A 17,015-nucleotide genomic window follows, 5' to 3' on the forward strand; every position below is an offset into this window, starting at 1 on the left:
GCAGAGAGGAGGAAGCAGGCCCCTTGCTAAGCAGAGAGCCCGATGTGGGGCTCGATCCCAGAACCCTGAGATCATGACCCGAGCTGAAGGCAGAGGATTAAACCACTGAGCCACCCAGGCGCCCCTCGTGGTGCGCATTTCTGTGTGGACATATGTTTTCATTTCTCTTGAGTATGTACCTGGGAGTAGAATTGCTGGGTTAAACAGCAACTCTATGTTTAATTTTTTGAGGAATTAACAAATTGTTTCCCAAAATGGTTGCACCATTTTATGTTCCCATCAGCAGCATGCGAGAGTTCTGATATCTTCACAACCTTACCAAAGTTGTCGTTTGACTTTTTGATTATAGCCATCCTGGTGGGTGTTAAGTATTTATTGTGGTTTTGATTTGCATTTTCCTAATGAGTAATGATGTTGAGCATGTTTTTATGTGCGATTGGCCATTTGTATATCTTATTTAGAATAATGTCTATTCAGATCCTTTGCCCATTTCTTTTTTTTTTTTTTTTTTAATTTTAAAAAATTTTATTTATTTTTTTGACAGAGATCACAAGTAGGCAGAGAGAGAGAGGGGGAAGCAGGCTCCCTGCTGAGCAGAGAGCTGGATTTGGGGCTCCATCTCCCTGGACCCTGGGATCATGACCCAAGCCAAAGGCGGAGGCTTTAACCCACTGAGCCATACAGGCGCCCCTTTGCCCATTTCTTTATTAGGTTGTCCTCTGTTACGGAGTTGTAGGAGGGGCGCTTTTTTTTTTTTTTTTAAGATTTTATTCTTAAAAGATTTTATTTATTTCTTTGACAGAGATCACAAGTAGGCAGAGAGGCAGGCAGAGAGAGGAGGAAGCAGGCTCCCTGCTGAGCAGAGAGCCTGATTTCGGGTCTCAATCCCAGGACCCTAAGATTATGACCTGAGCTGAAGGCAGAGGCTTTAACCCACTGGGCCACCCAGGCGCCCCTTTGCCCATTTCTTTATTAGGTTGTCCTCTGTCACTGAGTTGTAGGAGGGGCCCTAAGATTTTGTTCTTTATTTAGAATGTGAGCAGGGGGATGAGCAGAGGAAGAGAGAAAATCTCAAGCAGATTCCATGCTGGGTGCAGACCTGGTTGCTGAGATCCATCCCATGACCCCGTTATGACCTGAGCCGAAATCAAGAATCAGTTGCTTAACTGATTGAGCCACTCAGGTGCCAGAGTTTTTTTTTTTAATTGACATATAATTGACATTAGGTTTACAACACAGTGATTAATTGCATATGTTACAAAATGATCACCATGGTAAATCTGGTAACCCTCTGTCACCATACAAAGTTTTTATACTACTGCTGACTATATTCCATATGCTATACATTATGTCTCCATGTCTGTTTTCTTTAAATATTTTAGGTATAAGTTCCTGATCAGTTACTGGCTTGGCAGTTATTTTCTTTCATTCTACGAATTCTCTTTTCACTTTGCTGATAGTGTTTTTTGACTCAAAAAGTTAATTTTGATGAAGCCCAATTATTGTTTCTTTTATGGCTTATGCTTTTGGTATCCTATCTAAAAATTCATTGCTCAGTCCAAGGTCCTAAGTATTTGCACCTGTATTTTCTTCTAAGAGTGTTGGTTTCTTCACCCTTATACTCTGAGGTTTTGGGTTCATTTTGAGTTTATTTTTGTATATGGCATGAGGTGTAAAGAGTCCAGCTTCATTTTTAACATGTTCTTGTACAGTTGTCCCATCCCTCTTTGGTAAAAAGTCTATTCTTTGACTATTATATAGTCTTGGCAACTTTAAATTTTTATTATCTATCTATTTATTTATTTATTAAAAGATTTTATTTATTTGTTTGTCAGAGAGAAAGGGAGAGAGAGCGAGCACAGGCAGACAGAATGGCAGGCAGAGGCAGAGGGAGAAGCAGGCTCCCTGCCGAGCAAGGGGCCCCATGTGGGACTCGATCCCAGGACGCTGGGATCATGACCTGAGCCGAAGGCAGCTGCTTAACCAACTGAGCCACCCAGGAGTCCCGGCAACTTTTTATTTTTTATTCATTTTTATTTTTTTTATTTAAAGATTTTTTTAAAGTAGGCTCCTCACCCAACACGGGGCTTAAACTCACAATCCTGATATCAAGAGTTGCATGCTGTATGAACTGAGCCAGCCAGGTACCCCTGGTCATCCAGTTTCGTTTTTTTTTTTTTTTTTAAGATTTTATTTATTTATTTGACAGACAGAGATCACAAGTAGGCAGAGAGGCAGGCAGAGAGAGAGGGAAGCAGGCTCCCTGCCGATATGGGACTTGATCCCAGGACCCTGAGATCATGACCTGAGCCGAAGGCAGCGGCTTAATCAACACTGAGCCACCCAGGCGCCCGGTCATACAGTTTTTTTAAAAAAAGTGCCAGTGGGGTACCTGCCTGGCTCAATCAGAAGAACTTGAGACTCTTGATCTTGGGAGTTGTGAGTTGAAGACCCACATTGCCTATGGAGATTACTTAAAAATAAAATCTTTAAAAAATATATTGGGTGACCATAGGCATGGGTTTATTTCTTATTCTCAATTCTGTTCCATGGAACAATATGTCTGTCCTTACATTTGTATGACTCTATTACTGTTGCTTTGTAGTAAGTTTTGAAGTTGGAAAGTGCAAGTTTTCCAACTTTGTTCTTTTTAGTATTGTCTTGGCTATTCTGGGTCCTTTATATTTCCGTATGAATTTTAGAACCAGTTGGTCTGTTTTTTTTTCTTTTGTTTCTTTAATAATTTATTTACTTGAGAGAGAGACTGTGCAGAGAGAGCACAAGCAGAGGGAATAGCAGAGAAAGAGGTAGAAGTAAGTAAGCTCCCTCTCTTGATCCCGGGAGCCTTTTTTTTTTTTTTTTTTTTTTTTAGATTTTATTTATTTATTTGACAGACAGAGATCACAAGTAGGCAGAGAGGCAGGCAGAGAGAGAGGGTGGGAAGCAGGCTCCCCACCGAGCAGAGATCCCAATGTAGGGCTCGATCCCAGGATCCTGGGACCATGACCTGTGGTGAAGACAGAGGCTTTAACCCACTGAGCCAACCAGGCGCCCCTTCCCAGGACCCTTAATGGACTGAGCCACCCAGGCACCCATCCCAGTTGGTCAGTTTCTACAAAGAATCCCGCTGTGGGGCACCTGGGTGGCTCAGTCAGTTAGGTGTCTGCTTTCAGCTCAGGTCATGATCCCAAGGTCCTGGGATCAAGCCCCGCCATCCAGGCATTCTCTTTCTTTTTTTTCTTTTAAAAAATATCTTTCAATAGTGTTTTTTAGTTTATGCATGTAAGTTTTACACTTTTATTAAATTTATTTTTTTTGGCTCAGTCAGTTAAACATCTACCTTCAGCTCACGTCATTATCTTGGAGTCCTGGGATCGAGCCCGACATCAGGCTACTTAGCAGACAGTCTGCTTCTTCCTCTCTCTCTCCCTCTGCCTCTCCCTCTGCTTATGCTCTCTCTCTAATAAATGAATAAAATCTTAAAATATTTTTTTATTTTTTAAATTTTGTTTTGTTTTTGGTTATTTTGAGAGCGAGAGAGAGAGAGCGAGCGAGCGTGCACACATGCACAAGCTCTTGAGGGGACAGGGGGAGAGTAGAGGAGAGGGGGGAGAGAGAAAATCCCAAGCAGGGATTCCATGTAGGACTCGATCTCTTGACCCTGAGATCATGACCTGAGCTGAAATCAAGAGTTGGACACTTAATCACTGTGCCTCGTAGGCACCTCAGTATTTCATTCTTTTCTTTTCTTTTTTTTTTTTTTTTTTAAGATTTTCTTTATTTATTTGACAGACAGAGATCACAAGTAGGCAGAGAGGCAGACAGAGAGAGAGAAGAGAAAGCAGGCTCCCTGCTGAGCAGAGAGCCAGATGTGGGGCTTGATCCCAGGACCCTGGGATCATGACCTGAGCCGAAGGCAGAGGCTTTAACCCACTGAGCCACCCAGGTGCCCCAGTATTTTATTCTTTTAATACTATTTTACATAAAATTCCTTCCTTCCTTCCTCCCTTCCTTCCTTTCTTGATTTTATTTATTTATTTGAGAGAGAGAAAGAGTATGAGCAGGGGGAGGGGCAGAGAGTGAGTCAGGAGCCCGACTCTGGACTCCATCCCAGGGCACTGGAATCATGACCTGAGCCCAGGCAGACGCTTAACTGACTGAGCCACCCGGCCATCCTTGGAATTGCTTTCTTAATTTCATTTTTTGGATTGTTCATTTTTAGTGTACATAAATACCATTTTATTTATTTATTTATTTGTTATTTTTAAACGATTTATGTATTTGACAGAGAGGGAACACAAGCAGGGGGAGAGGGAGAAGCGGGTTTTCTGCTGAGCAAGGAGCCCGAGGCAGGCTCAATCCCAGATAGATGCCTAACAACTGAACCACCCAGATGCCCTACCATTTTTTTTTTTTTTAATGTAGGCTCCACACCTAATGTGGGACTCGAACTCACAACCCCAACATTAGAGTTGCATGCTTTACTAACTGAGCCAGCCAGGTTCCTCTACAATTGATTTTGTTGTTGTTGTTGTTGATCATACATACTGGAAACTTTCTGAGCTCATTAATTCGTTGTTAAAAAAGCAAAACAAAAACAGTGCATTATGCTAAGCAACCAATCAGCCTGGAGTTCAGTGGCACTAATTGGGGTAGGTTTAGGGTAAGTCCAGGACAGTAGGACTGTGGTTATTCTGCATAGTGAATGCAGAAAGCATTCACCTAATCAAAGGTATGTAATAAAATGAATTTCATTGTTTTCACCATTAAAAAAAAATTCTAGTAGTTGTTTAGTGGATTCCTTAGGATTTGTTATTACAAGATGCTGTCATCAGCAATGAACATAGTTCTACTTCTTTCTTTCTGTTTTGGATGCCTTTTATTTAGTTTTCTTGTCCAGTTTCCTGACTAGAGCCTACAATACAATGTTGAAGTATTGAAGTATTGAAATGGATATGCTTATCTTTTTCCAGTCTCGGGGGAAAGCATCTAGTCTTTCTCTATTAAGTATGTTAGTTTTGGGGTTTTGGTAGGTGCCCTTAACAGCCTGAGGAGGTTTCCTTCTATTTTAGTTGTTGGACATTTTCATCAGGGAAAGTGTTGGCTTTTTTTTTTTTATATATATATGTTAAAATGCTCATGGGGGTTTTGTTTTTTATTCTATTAATATAGTGTATTATCTTAATTCCTTCTTGGATATTAATACAGTCTTGTTTTCCTGGGCTAAATCCCACCTGGGCATGGTGTATAACTCTTTTGTATGTTGCTAGATGGTTTGCTGTTATTTGGGTGAGGTTTTTTGTTTTGTTTTTGTTTTTGTTTTTGAGATTTGCCATTATTTTAAGGATATTGGTCTGTTATATTCTGCTTTTGTGATATCTTTATGTGGATATGGCAGGAGTTGAGAGGTGTTCCTTCTTCTGTTTTTTTTGGAAGAATTTATGAAGAATTGTTGTGTATTCTTTAAATGTTTGGTGGATTTCAGCAGTGAAGCCCTTGTGGCCTCTTTGTGTGGGTAGTTTTTTGTTTTTTGTTTTTTTTTTTTAAGTGATCTCTCTAGGCCCACTGTGGGGCTTGAATTCAACCCTGAGATCAAGAGTTACATGCTCTACCAAATGAGCCACTGTGTACCCCTGTGTGGGGAGGTTTTTTGTTTTGTTCTAAGATTTTATTTATTGGATGTCTGGGTGGCTCAGTCGGTTAAGCATCTTACTCTTGATTTCAGCTCATGATCTCAGGGTTGTGAGATCAAGCCCCATATCAGGGTCAGTGTTCAGCAGGGTCTCTCTCTCCCCTTCTCCCTCTGCCCCTCCCTTCTCTTCCCTGTCTCCAATAAATAAGTTAAAATCTTCCAAAATTCTTTTCTTTAAATTTGAGAGAGGGAGAACAAGTACCTGTGAGCAGAGGGAGGAGCAGAGGGAGAGACGCCCCCTTTTTAAAAGATTTTGGTTTTTTTTTATTTGTCAGAGAGAAAGTGAGTGCTAGCACAAGCAGGGGGAGAGGCAGGCAGAGGGAGAAGCAGGCTCCTCGTTTAGGAAGGAGCCTGATATAGAACTTGATCCCAGGAACCTGGGATCATGACCTGAGCCAAAGGCAGATGTTTAACCACCTGATCCACCCAGGTGCCCCAGTTAGCTTGATTTTTTTTTTTTTTTAAGATTTTATTTATTTGTTTGAGAGATAGAGAGAGAGAGAGTGAGCACAAGAAGGGGGAGGGTCACAGGCTGAAGCCGACTCCCTGCCGAGCAGAGAGCGTGACAGGGGGCTTGATCCCAGGACTCAGGATCATGACCTGAGCCGAAACCCAATCCAGAGAGCCCAGTGTGGCTCCCCATTGGAGCTCTATCCCAGGATCCTGGGATCACGACCTGAGCCGAAGGCAGAGGCTTTAACCCACTGAGCTACCCAGGCGCCCCTAGATGATTGATTTTAGATCTTTCTTTTCTAATGTATGTATTCAGAACTATAACTTTCCCTCTAAGCACTGATTTTACTTTATCCCACAAATTTTGATAAGTTGTATCTTAATGTAGTTCAACATTTAAAATTTCTCTTGAGATTTCTTCCTCGATCCATATGTTTATTTAGAAGTATGTTGCTTATGGGCTGCCTGGGTGGCTCAGTCGTTAATTGTCTTCCTTTGGCTAGGGCATGTTGCCAGGGTACTGGGATCGAGCTCTGCATCAGGCTCTTCCACTCAGCGGGAAGTCTGCTTCCCTCTCCACTCCCAGTTTGTGTTTCTGCTCTCACTGTGTCTCTCTCCTTCAAATAAAAAAATAAATAAAATCTTAAAAAAAGAAAAAAGAAAAAAGAAAAAGACATATGTTGCTTAATTTCCATACGTTTGAGGATTTTCCAGTTATTTTTTTCCGAGAAACCATGGTGGTTTGTTATGTAGAGTTTTTCCAGTCTGGATTTTGCCATTGTTTGACAGCACTATGATTTTTTCCTTTTTAATTTTTTTTTTAAACTTTTTATAAACATATAATGTATTTTTATCCCCAGGGCTACAGGTCTGTGAATTGCCAGGTTTACACACTTCACAGCACTCACCATAGCACATACCCTCCCCAATGTCCATAACCCACCCCCCTCTCCCAGACCCCTCCCCCCAAGAAACCCTCAGTTTGTTTCGTGAGATTACGAATCGCTTATGGTTTGTCTCCCTCCCAATCCCATCTTGTTTCCTTCATTCTTCTCCTACCCCCTTAACCCCCCATGTTGCATCTCCACTTCCTCATATCAGGGAGATCATATGATAGTTGTCTTTCTCCACTTGACTTATTTCGCTAAGCATGATACCCTCTAGTTCCATCCACGTCGTCACAAATGGCAAGATTTCATTTCTTTTGATGGCTGCATAGTATTCCATTGTGTATATATACCACATCTTTATTCATTCATCTGTTGATGGACATCTAGGTTCTTTCCATAGTTTGGCTATTGTAGACATTGCTGCTATAAACATTCAGGTGCAATGCCCCTTCGGATCACTACATTTGTATCTTTAGGGTAAATAGCCAGTAGTGCAGTTGCTGGGTCGTAGGGTAGTTCTATTTTCAACATTTTGAGGAACCTCCGAGCTGTTTTTCAGAGTGTTTGCACCAGCTTGCATTCCCACCAACAGTGTAAGAGGGTTCCCCTTTCTCTGCATCCTTGCCAGCATCTGTCATTTCCTGACTTGTTAATTTTAGCCATTCTGACTGGTGTGAGGTGATACCTCATTGTGGTTTTGATTTGTATTTCCCTGATGCCGAGTGATGTGGAGTGACAGTGCTATGATTTTTTGATTGTTCCTTTGATCCTTGTAATTCCTCCAAATTGGAAGTAGATGTAGAGGCTTCATCAGATTCAGGTTTTTTTTTTTTTTTTTTAAAGATTTTATTTATTAATTTGACAGAGAGAAATCACAAGTATACGGAGAGGCAGCCAGAGAGAGAGAGAGAGAGAGAGAGGGAAGCAGGCTCTCTGCTCAGCAGAGAGCCCGATGCGGGACTCGATCCCAGGACTCTGAGATCATGACCTGAGCCGAAGGCAGCGGCTTAACCCACTGAGCCACCCAGGCGCCCCATCAGATTCAGGTTTTATGTTTCTGGTAGGGCCCTATACTTCCTTAAGGGGGCTAATTAAGTTTGGTTGTCTGGTTTTGTGACTTAGGTGGCCATAAATGAGCATTGCCTAGGTTCATTAAATCATAGAGGATTCTTGTAGCTTTGATTTTTAGTATTAATTACTCTTGACCTTTCTGATTTAGAGTATTTCGTTTTCCTTTTTCTTTTTTTTTTTTTACGATTTTGTTTATTTATCTGACAGAGGGAGAGAGGGCACATGCAGCGGGGGAGCAGCAGGCAAAGGGGAGAATAGCAGGCAGAGGGAGAAGCAGGCTCCCTACCAAGCGAAGATCCCGATGCAGGACTCGATCCCAGGACCCTGGGATCATGACCTGAGCTGGAGGTCATGGATCAGCTGACTGAGCCACCCATGTGTCCTGGGTATTTCATTTTTCTCTATTCCCCCCCCCCCCCACCTTGTATCATTGTTTACTCTTCCACAATTTCCTTTGTATGCTGTTGTTTTTCTGTATGTACCTTAAGTGTTCTGTGTTCCTTGAGGTTCCATCTTGGGTACTCATCTGACTTTGAACATTCTGTAGGTCTTTTTTTTCTTTAGCTACCACTGCTACTCTGATTCCCCAGAGTTCCCAGCACAGTACTCAGAACCACATATCCAGGATGTGTCCTGTGTATACTGTCCTTCTTTTCTGAGCTGTTCAGTCATCATATTCTGCTTCTGGTTTTCTTTTACCTCAGTGGCTGCTGCTAATCTGTCTCCTTATTCAGCTTCTTTGAAAGGCAGAACAAATTAAGGTGCAAGAGTTCTGGTTCTGGTGTGAGACCTTTTGGGTTTGTATACTGTCATGGCTATTAGGTATATTTTCATGGGCCAGTTACTTAACTTTCCTGTGCTTCAACTCATCTGTAAAATGTGATTAATAATAATCCCTTCCTCATTGGGTTTTAGGAGCATTTAGAGAGTTAATGTATCTAGAATGTTTAGAACATTCAGCAGCTGTTATTTGGTATTATGACTTATTCCTCATTCTACTGACCTTAAATGTAGATGTTTTCAGTACTTTGTCCTTGCTCCTTCTCTTTCATTCCCATATCTTCATCCCACAGTTTTAAAATTTTTTAAAATTTATTTTTATTTTTTATTTTATTATTTTTTTAAGATTTTATTTATTTATTTGACAGACAGAGATCACAAGTAGGCAGAGAGGCAGGCAGAGAGAGAGGGAAGCAGGCTCCCTCCTGAGCAGAGAGCCCAATGCAGGGCTCAATCCCAGGATCCTGAGGTTATGACCTGAGCCGAAAGGCAGAGGCTTAACCCATTGAGGCACCCAGGTGCTCCTTCCATATCTTTAAATACTGTCCCTATGCCAGTTAATTCCAAGTGTTTATTCTTTAGTCTCATAGGTCAGCTGATCTTTTGGGGAATCCTGAAGGTGGAACAACTACTAGATCTGTGTAAATTTGGACTGTGAGGACAAGACTTTTATACCTCCCAATTCAGTTTTGGATATGGGTCTGCATAGGAAATGGTGTGACCTTGGGTGAGGCAATTCTTTTCAGCTAATATCCCATAGATGAGGGCTGTTGGCTGGTGGCACTCCCTGCAGCTCTATCTGGTAGTAAGTCCTTTGTTCCTATAAAGCATCTAGGTTTTCTGTTAAAACCGCTGTTACACTGCCGTTTCCCCCATCTCCAAAATGAGTTGGCCGTATACCTCCTGTTCAGTGACTTAGGAAGGGTCATTTTTCATTTTTCTCTTCTTGGTTCTGTTGAAACATTTTCTACCTTCAAAATATCTTATCTTGAACATTCTTTTCCCTCTTAGCTCCTATTAATGACACCTTTCTCTTTTCTCTCGTGACCTCACAGGTGCCCTCCATTTTTTTAAAAAAAGATTTTATTTATTTATTTCACAGACAGAGATCACAGATAGGCAGAGAGGCAGGCAGAGGGGCGGCGGGGGGCGCGGGGAGACAGTCTCCCTGCTGAGCAGAGAGCCCGATGTGTGGGGCTCCATCCCAGGACCCTGAGATCATGACCCAAGCCAAAGGCAGAGGCTTTACCCCACTGAGCCACCCAGGCACCCCGGTGCCCTCCATTTTTGCCCCTTGCCAAGCTCTGCCACATAGCAAACAGCCCTCTTAACAGATCCAGCCACACCTTCTTTCACCCTTGAAAGGCTTCTTCTTGTACTTAGGATGAAATGTCAGTTCTTTGCCCTGGTCTGCAAGATCTGACTTTTGCTTCTGTCTCGAACCTCTCAGATGCTGGTATCCCCTTCCTCAGCTGTGCTTTAGCCTAATTGGTTTCCTCTCATTTCACAGAAAAAGCCTACTAGTTTCCCATATCAGAATTTTAGCTCTTCCTTCCATCTAGAATGACAGTGACTTTTATCTTTTACGTCCTTTAGGTCTTAGTTTAAAACATTCCTTGAACTCCACAGAGAGACAGAAGATTTTTGTCATCCTTTTTTCTTTCCTTACCCTGTATTATGTTCTTGTTTCCTTTAGAACACTTGCATTTTTTAAAGTTTTTGTTTAAATTCCGTTTATTAACATACAGTGTCATACTAGTTTCAGGTGTACAGTTTAGTGATTCAGCACTTCATACATCGACCAGTGCTCATCACAAGTGCCCTCCTAAATCCCCAGCCCATATTTATAATCTTTCCCTGCCTTTCCTCTGGTAGCCATCATTTTGTTTTCTATAGTTAAGAGTCTGTTTCTTTTTTTTTCTTTTCTTTTTCCTTTTGTTTCTTTTGAGAGAGAGAAAGAGAATCCCAAGTATGTTCCCCACCCAGGGCCAGCCTGCCATGGGAATTGATCTCATGCCTGAGATCACGACCTGACAACCTGAGCCAAAATCAAGAGTTGGACACTCTGCTGAGCCACCCAGCTGTCCCAAAAATCTTTTTCTTGGTTTGCCTCTCCTTTTTCCCCTTTGCTCTTTTGTTTCTTTCTCTCTTTTTTTTTTTTTTTTAAAGGTTTTATTTGTTTATTTGACAGACAGAGATCACAAATAGGCAGAGAACCAGGCAGAGAAAGAAGAGGAAGCAGGCTTCCTGCTGAGCAGAGAGCCCGATGTGGGGCTCGATTCCAGGACCCTGGGGTCATGACCTGAGCTGAAGGCAGAGGCTTTAACCCAGTGAGCCACCCAGGCGCCCTGCATTATGAAAACCTTTAATAATATCTTGCCCCATCTCACTCCCACCAAACACCATTCTTATTATTTTATAGTCACATGATTGGTCTTTCTTTTCTTTTTAATTTTAAGATTTTATTATTAGAGAGAGAGAGAACGAGCAGGGGAGGGGCAGAGAAAGAGGGAGAAGCAGACTCCCCTGCTGAGCAGGGAGCCCAGTGGGACTTGATCCCAAGACCTGGGATCATGATCTGAACGAAAAGCAAATACTTAACTGACTGAGCCACTCAGGCGCCCCAGTATTTCTAAAAATAGAATTGTGACCATTTTTTTTTTTCTGCTTCAAAACGGAGTTGTCCCATAGGCTAAAAGTTTGAGTTTCCTAGCTTTGTGTACAGGCCCCATCTGCCTTTTACCTTCCTTTCCACTTTCCTTTGTAGCTTTTACACCACTGTGTTCCAATAGTGTTGATCTACTCAGGGTCTTCAAATAACCTGCTCTGTGCCTCCTTGTGTTTGATACCTTCTTCCGCCCTTCATATTCTCCCCCCACTCCCCTAAACTTATATTTAGTCTTCAGAACTTTTTCCAAAGTTAATATTATCTGTACTAGTTCAATAGCTGGTGCAAATCACTACTGCATGTGAATTCCTTGTGGTCACAGGGGTGTAATTACCTTTTGTGCCCATTACTTAACACACGATCTCACACATAGAAGATGTTTAGTAAATCTTTTCTAAGTAAAATCTGGTATGACCCATTTATTTTATAGATAAGGAAAATGAGGCCCACAGAGGTAAGTGACTTATCAGAGGCTGTTGATTAATTTGGTTAGAAGTAATCATTAATAGTGTTATTTGTATATTATATATCCTGTACTTGTTTACCTATTTTCTTTCTTTCATTTTTTGTTTTGTTTTGTTTTTTTGTGAACCAGGTTACCATGGACAAAACTATGGGCTCTGGAGTTGAGCTGGTTTTGTTTCCTGATTCTGACACATATTTTGACTTGGAGCAAGTGACTTAACCTTTTTAAGCTCCAGTTTCCTCAGTTATGTTAGTAATAATAATAGTATTATAGTATTATTATGATATTATAAAGAATAAATGAAGTAGCCTGAGTAAAGGGTTTAGAAGAATGCTTGGCACAAAGTAAGCAGTAAATATAGTCACTGTTACTATTAGCATCCATCATTGTTCAATGGCCACAATACCTCCTGGAAAAGGCAAGAGACTTAGTTGTTATTACAAGCTGGTTTTGGTTCTCTTATAGGCAAGCTGACTGATAGAACAGCAAGCATTTTCCAAGGCAACCAGATGAAACTGAAGCTGGTCAATATTCAAAAAGCTAAAATCTCAGCAGCTGCATTCACAAAAGCCTTCTGCCATCACAGAGTCCTTGAGCTAGATGCCACTGCCGTGCACACTGACCTCCCAATCCCAGACATCATAAGTGGACTCTGCAGCAATAGCTGGATCCAGCAAAACCTTCGGTGTCTCCTGTTGGACTCGGCAAGCATCCCTCGAGATTCAAGACTGCTATTCTTTGGTCAGCTCACTGGTCTTCGCATTTTAAGTGTTTTCAATGTTTGTTTTCATAGTGAAGACCTGGCTAATGTTGCTAAGTTACCAAAACTGGAAAGCTTGGATATCTCCAGTACTCTGGTCACTAACATCTCTGCACTCCTTATGTGTAAGGATCGACTCAAATCTCTGACAATGCACTATCTGAAATGTCTGACTATGACCAAACCACAAATTCTTGCAGTTATTAGAGAACTTAAATGTCTGCTTCACCTTGATATTTCTGATCACAGGCAACTCAAATCAGATTTAGCTTTTCATTTGCTGCAGCAAAAGGATATTCTGCCCCATATTGTGTCACTGGATATTTCAGGGGGCAGTTGCATCACCGATGGAGCTGTAGAACTGTTTATACGGCAGCGGCCTGCGATGCAGTTTGTGGGACTGTTGGCTACGGATGCTGGTTATTCTGACTTCTTTACTGCAAAGCAAGGCTTGAGGGTTTGTTTTCTATCTGAAATAAGTTTGTTTCCTTTGTCCAGAACTTTATTAGGCTTTTGTTTTCTATAAGAATGTACATGAGGCAGGACAGATAAAAAATCCTCAAGGAGCTTAACAGTAATTCCTATGTAGCTACCATGTGCTAGGTTCGGAAATTATGGCCTTAAACAAGATATGGTCCTGGCCTCCAGGTCTTCTAGTCTAGTTTGGTATGATAAGTATAGCCATTTATACATTCCTTCCTATGTACAGGATGTCACACTGTGCACGTTCTTTTCCTCTTTAATCTTTCCATTTTACAGATGAGGATTTGGAAGCTCAGAGGTTAAACTAATCATATAACTACATATTAAATGGTAGAGCTAGGACTTGTATCCAAGTCTTTGTGACTCTAAAACTTGTGTTGTTTACCTCTAGTAACAGCTAAATATAATTAGTAAGGTGGGTGATCGACATTTTTGGTAAAGGTATGAGAGAAAACAATTTTGAAAAGGTTTTTTAAAAAAGTTTTGACAGGGCTTCTGGGTAGCTCAGTTGGTTATGTGTCTAACTAACTCTTGGTTTTGGCTGATGTCATGATCTCAGGGTTGTGGGATTGAGCCCTGTGTCAGGCTCCGTGCTCAGTGGGGAGTCTGCTTGAGATTCTCTCTCCCGCCTCTGCCTCTCCTCCCGCTGGCACACTTGTGTTTGTGCTGATTGTATCTCTCTCAGATAAACAAATCCTTAAAAAAAAAAGTATTGAACACTGCCAGAATAAGTTTATAACCAGTCATGGTGCTATATATTTTTATTTTTTAAAATGTGAAATGCTTTATAAATTTGCATATTATCCTTTTGTAGGGGCCGTGCCGATCTTCCCTGTATTGTTCCAGTTTTAGTATATGTACTGCTGAAGCAAGCACTCATGGTGCTGTTTTTAGAACAGTATATACTTAAATATTTATGTTTCAGGATATTTCTTTAGAAAAAAAAAAGATTTATTTATTTGACAGACAGAGATCACAAGTAGGCAGAGAGGCAGGCAGAGAGAGAGGGGGAAAGAGAGCCTGATGTGGGGCTCGATCCCAGGACGCTGGGATTGTGACCTAAGCCGAAGGCAGAGGCTTTAACCCACTGAGCCACCCACGCGCCCCGAATATCTTTTTTTTTTTTTTCTTTATTTTTTGACAGACAGAGATCACAAGTAAGCAGAGAGGCAGGCACAGAGGAAGCAGAGAGCCAGGTGCGGGGCTTGATCCCAGGATCCTGGGATCATGACCTGAGCTGAAGGCAGAGGCTTTAACCCACTGAGCCACCCAGGCGCCCCTCGAATATTTCTTTTTTCAAACAATGGTTCTCTATCTTGGTTGTACATTGTAATCACTTTGGACGTATTGAAATGTACTGATGCCTGTGTCTGATCTCCCGGAGATTCTAATTTAATTGGACTGGGACTTGGCATGGGCATCAAGATTTTGAAAGTTCCCAGGTAATTCTAATGTGCAGCAAAGGTTCAGAACCACTGGTTTAAAATGCTTTGTAATTACACCATATGTAATTCCTTCTAGGGTGAGAGAGTAAAATGATTTTTCAGTCATTGATTTTTATTTATTTATTTATTTATTTGCTTATTTACTTACTGTGACCAGCATGGGGCCCAAACTCACAGCCCAAAGATCAAGAGTCATGTGCTCCATCGACTGAGCCATAGGGGTGCCCCAGTTGTTTTCACATTTTTATCCCACCCCCCATAAAAGGTCTCTCACATACTTACTGGACAAGCCTACTGGTGCAGAAGCATAGTGACAGAAAAATCAGCCCTCAATAAAACATGTCTGTTCTTCAGGTAGTAGTGATATTTACAGAGTGATAGGATACGAGCTGGTGACCTTCATTCAGCATAAATTTGTGTGCCATCTCATGTGTAATCTCTTTAGACCCAGCCTTGTTCTTCTTCAGTGCCTCTTCTTGGCATTGGTACTGGATTTTATTACTAGTTCTCATCAGAATCCATTAGGGAATGGGACGCTTCTGCTTTTGTTTCTTGGCCAAGAATTGCTTGATCCTGAACGTCTTGTGAGAAGACATAGCAAAGGGTAGTCAGCTGCACGCACCATGATGGCGTAGAAAAGGAGAGAGCTATTTTCACATTTTTATTCTTTTGATGAAAATAGCAATTGTATTTTGGAGTCCTTTTATATTTTTAAAAAATATTTTGTTTATTTTAGAGAACACACGTGAGTAGGGGAAAGGTCAGAGGAAGAGAATATCCAAGCATACTCCCACTGAGCATGGAGCCCTACACAGGCCTCAATATCATGACCTGTGACATCAGGATCTGAGCTGAAATGAAGAGTCTGACATTCAACCAACTGAATCACCCAGGAGCCCGTGAAGTCCTTTTAGTTTTCTTTTTCTTTCTTTCTTTCTTTTTTTTTTTTTTTTTAAATTTTTAAAAAATTTTTTAATTTTTTTTTAAAGATTTTATTTATTTATTTGACAGACAGAGATCACAAGTAAGCAGAGAGGCAGGCAGAGAGAGGGAGAGGAGGAAGCAGGCTTCCTGCAGAGCAGAGAGCCCGACGTGGGGCTCGATCCCAGGATCCTGGGATCATGACCCAAGCCAAAGGCAGAGGCTTTAACCCACTGAGCCACCCAGGTGCCCTCTTTTTTTTTTGTTTTTTTTTAAGATTTTATTTATTTATTTGACAGACAGATCACAAGTAGGCGGAGAGGCAGGCAGAGAGAGGGGAGGAAGCAGGCTCCCTGCAGAGCAGAGAGCCCAATGCGGGGCTCAATCCCAGGACCCTGGGATCATGACCCGAGCTGAAGGCAGAGGCTTTAACCCACTGAGCTACCCAGGCACCCCAGTCCTTTTAATTTTCTAGCATGTCCAATGAAGCTGGAAACCATCAGTTATATTATTAGGCTTGAATAGAGATAATAATGGGAACTTACAGATTAAGCATGTAGAGCATTGTTTACCAGGAGTGTGTGTACGTAGGCCTATTTAAGATTAATAGCATTTAGTGTCTCAGTGATAAAAAGACTGTAGCAGTCGGTGGAATAATTGTTCTTTAGCACATAAACTGTTGGTATATGCAATAATATGGGACAAATGCTGGAATATTCTATAGACGGATTATGCATGTAGTTAAGATACTGTTAGAGTGGGTACACCAAAAGAAAATGGGAAATTATGTTTCAGTAAACTTACCTGGTGTACATGTAAGTTTAGTTTATTTTGAAAATTTAAAATTAGGTATCATACACAGTTTTAGATATTGTTGGGATGGAGAGGAGAGTCCGCAATTCTCCCGCTACTAAGAAACTCTAAAGATCTTAAGCCAGCCTTATGGGGAGTGTAAGGCATGGCAAATTTATTTATTTATTTTAAGAGATTTTATTTATTTATTTGACAGACAGAGATCACAAGTAGGCAGAGAGGCAGGCAGAGAGAGAGAGAGAGAGGGCAGAGAGCCCGATGCAGGGCTCGATCCCAGGACCCTGAAATCATGACCCAAGCCGAAGGCAGCAGCCCAAACCACTGAGCCACCCAGGCGCCCCATGGTATGGCAAATTTAAAAGGTATGTTTTAGCGGCGAGTGGGTGGTTCAGACAGTTAAGCATCTGCCTTTGACTCAAGCTATGGTCCCAGGGTCTCCAAAACTGGCTTCCTGCAGGAAGCCTGCTTCTCCCTCTCCCACTCCCCCTGCTTGTGTTCCCTCTCTTGCTGCATCTCTGTTTTATATAAATAAATAAAATCTTTTTTTAAGATTTTATTTATTTATGGGACGCC

The 17,015-nt window shown here is 41.5% G+C and overlaps 1 protein-coding gene and 1 non-coding gene across 2 annotated transcripts in view; one reads left to right on the forward strand and one right to left on the reverse strand.

The window, feature by feature from the left end:
• ZYG11A (zyg-11 family member A, cell cycle regulator) overlaps positions 1–17,015 on the forward strand; it is an 86,605-nt gene that overhangs the window by 18,746 nt on the left and 50,844 nt on the right. Inside the window, 1 exon segment of the mRNA XM_059138514.1 lies at positions 12,486–13,237. Coding sequence (XP_058994497.1) covers positions 12,486–13,237 — 752 coding nt within the window.
• On the reverse strand, positions 14,033–14,139 carry LOC131810632 (U6 spliceosomal RNA). Its single transcript, XR_009345634.1, has one exon. It is a non-coding gene; the product is annotated as a U6 spliceosomal RNA (small nuclear RNA).

The sequence above is a fragment of the Mustela lutreola genome, chromosome 10 (genome assembly GCF_030435805.1).
Source record: "Mustela lutreola isolate mMusLut2 chromosome 10, mMusLut2.pri, whole genome shotgun sequence".
Lineage (NCBI taxonomy): Eukaryota > Metazoa > Chordata > Mammalia > Carnivora > Mustelidae > Mustela > Mustela lutreola.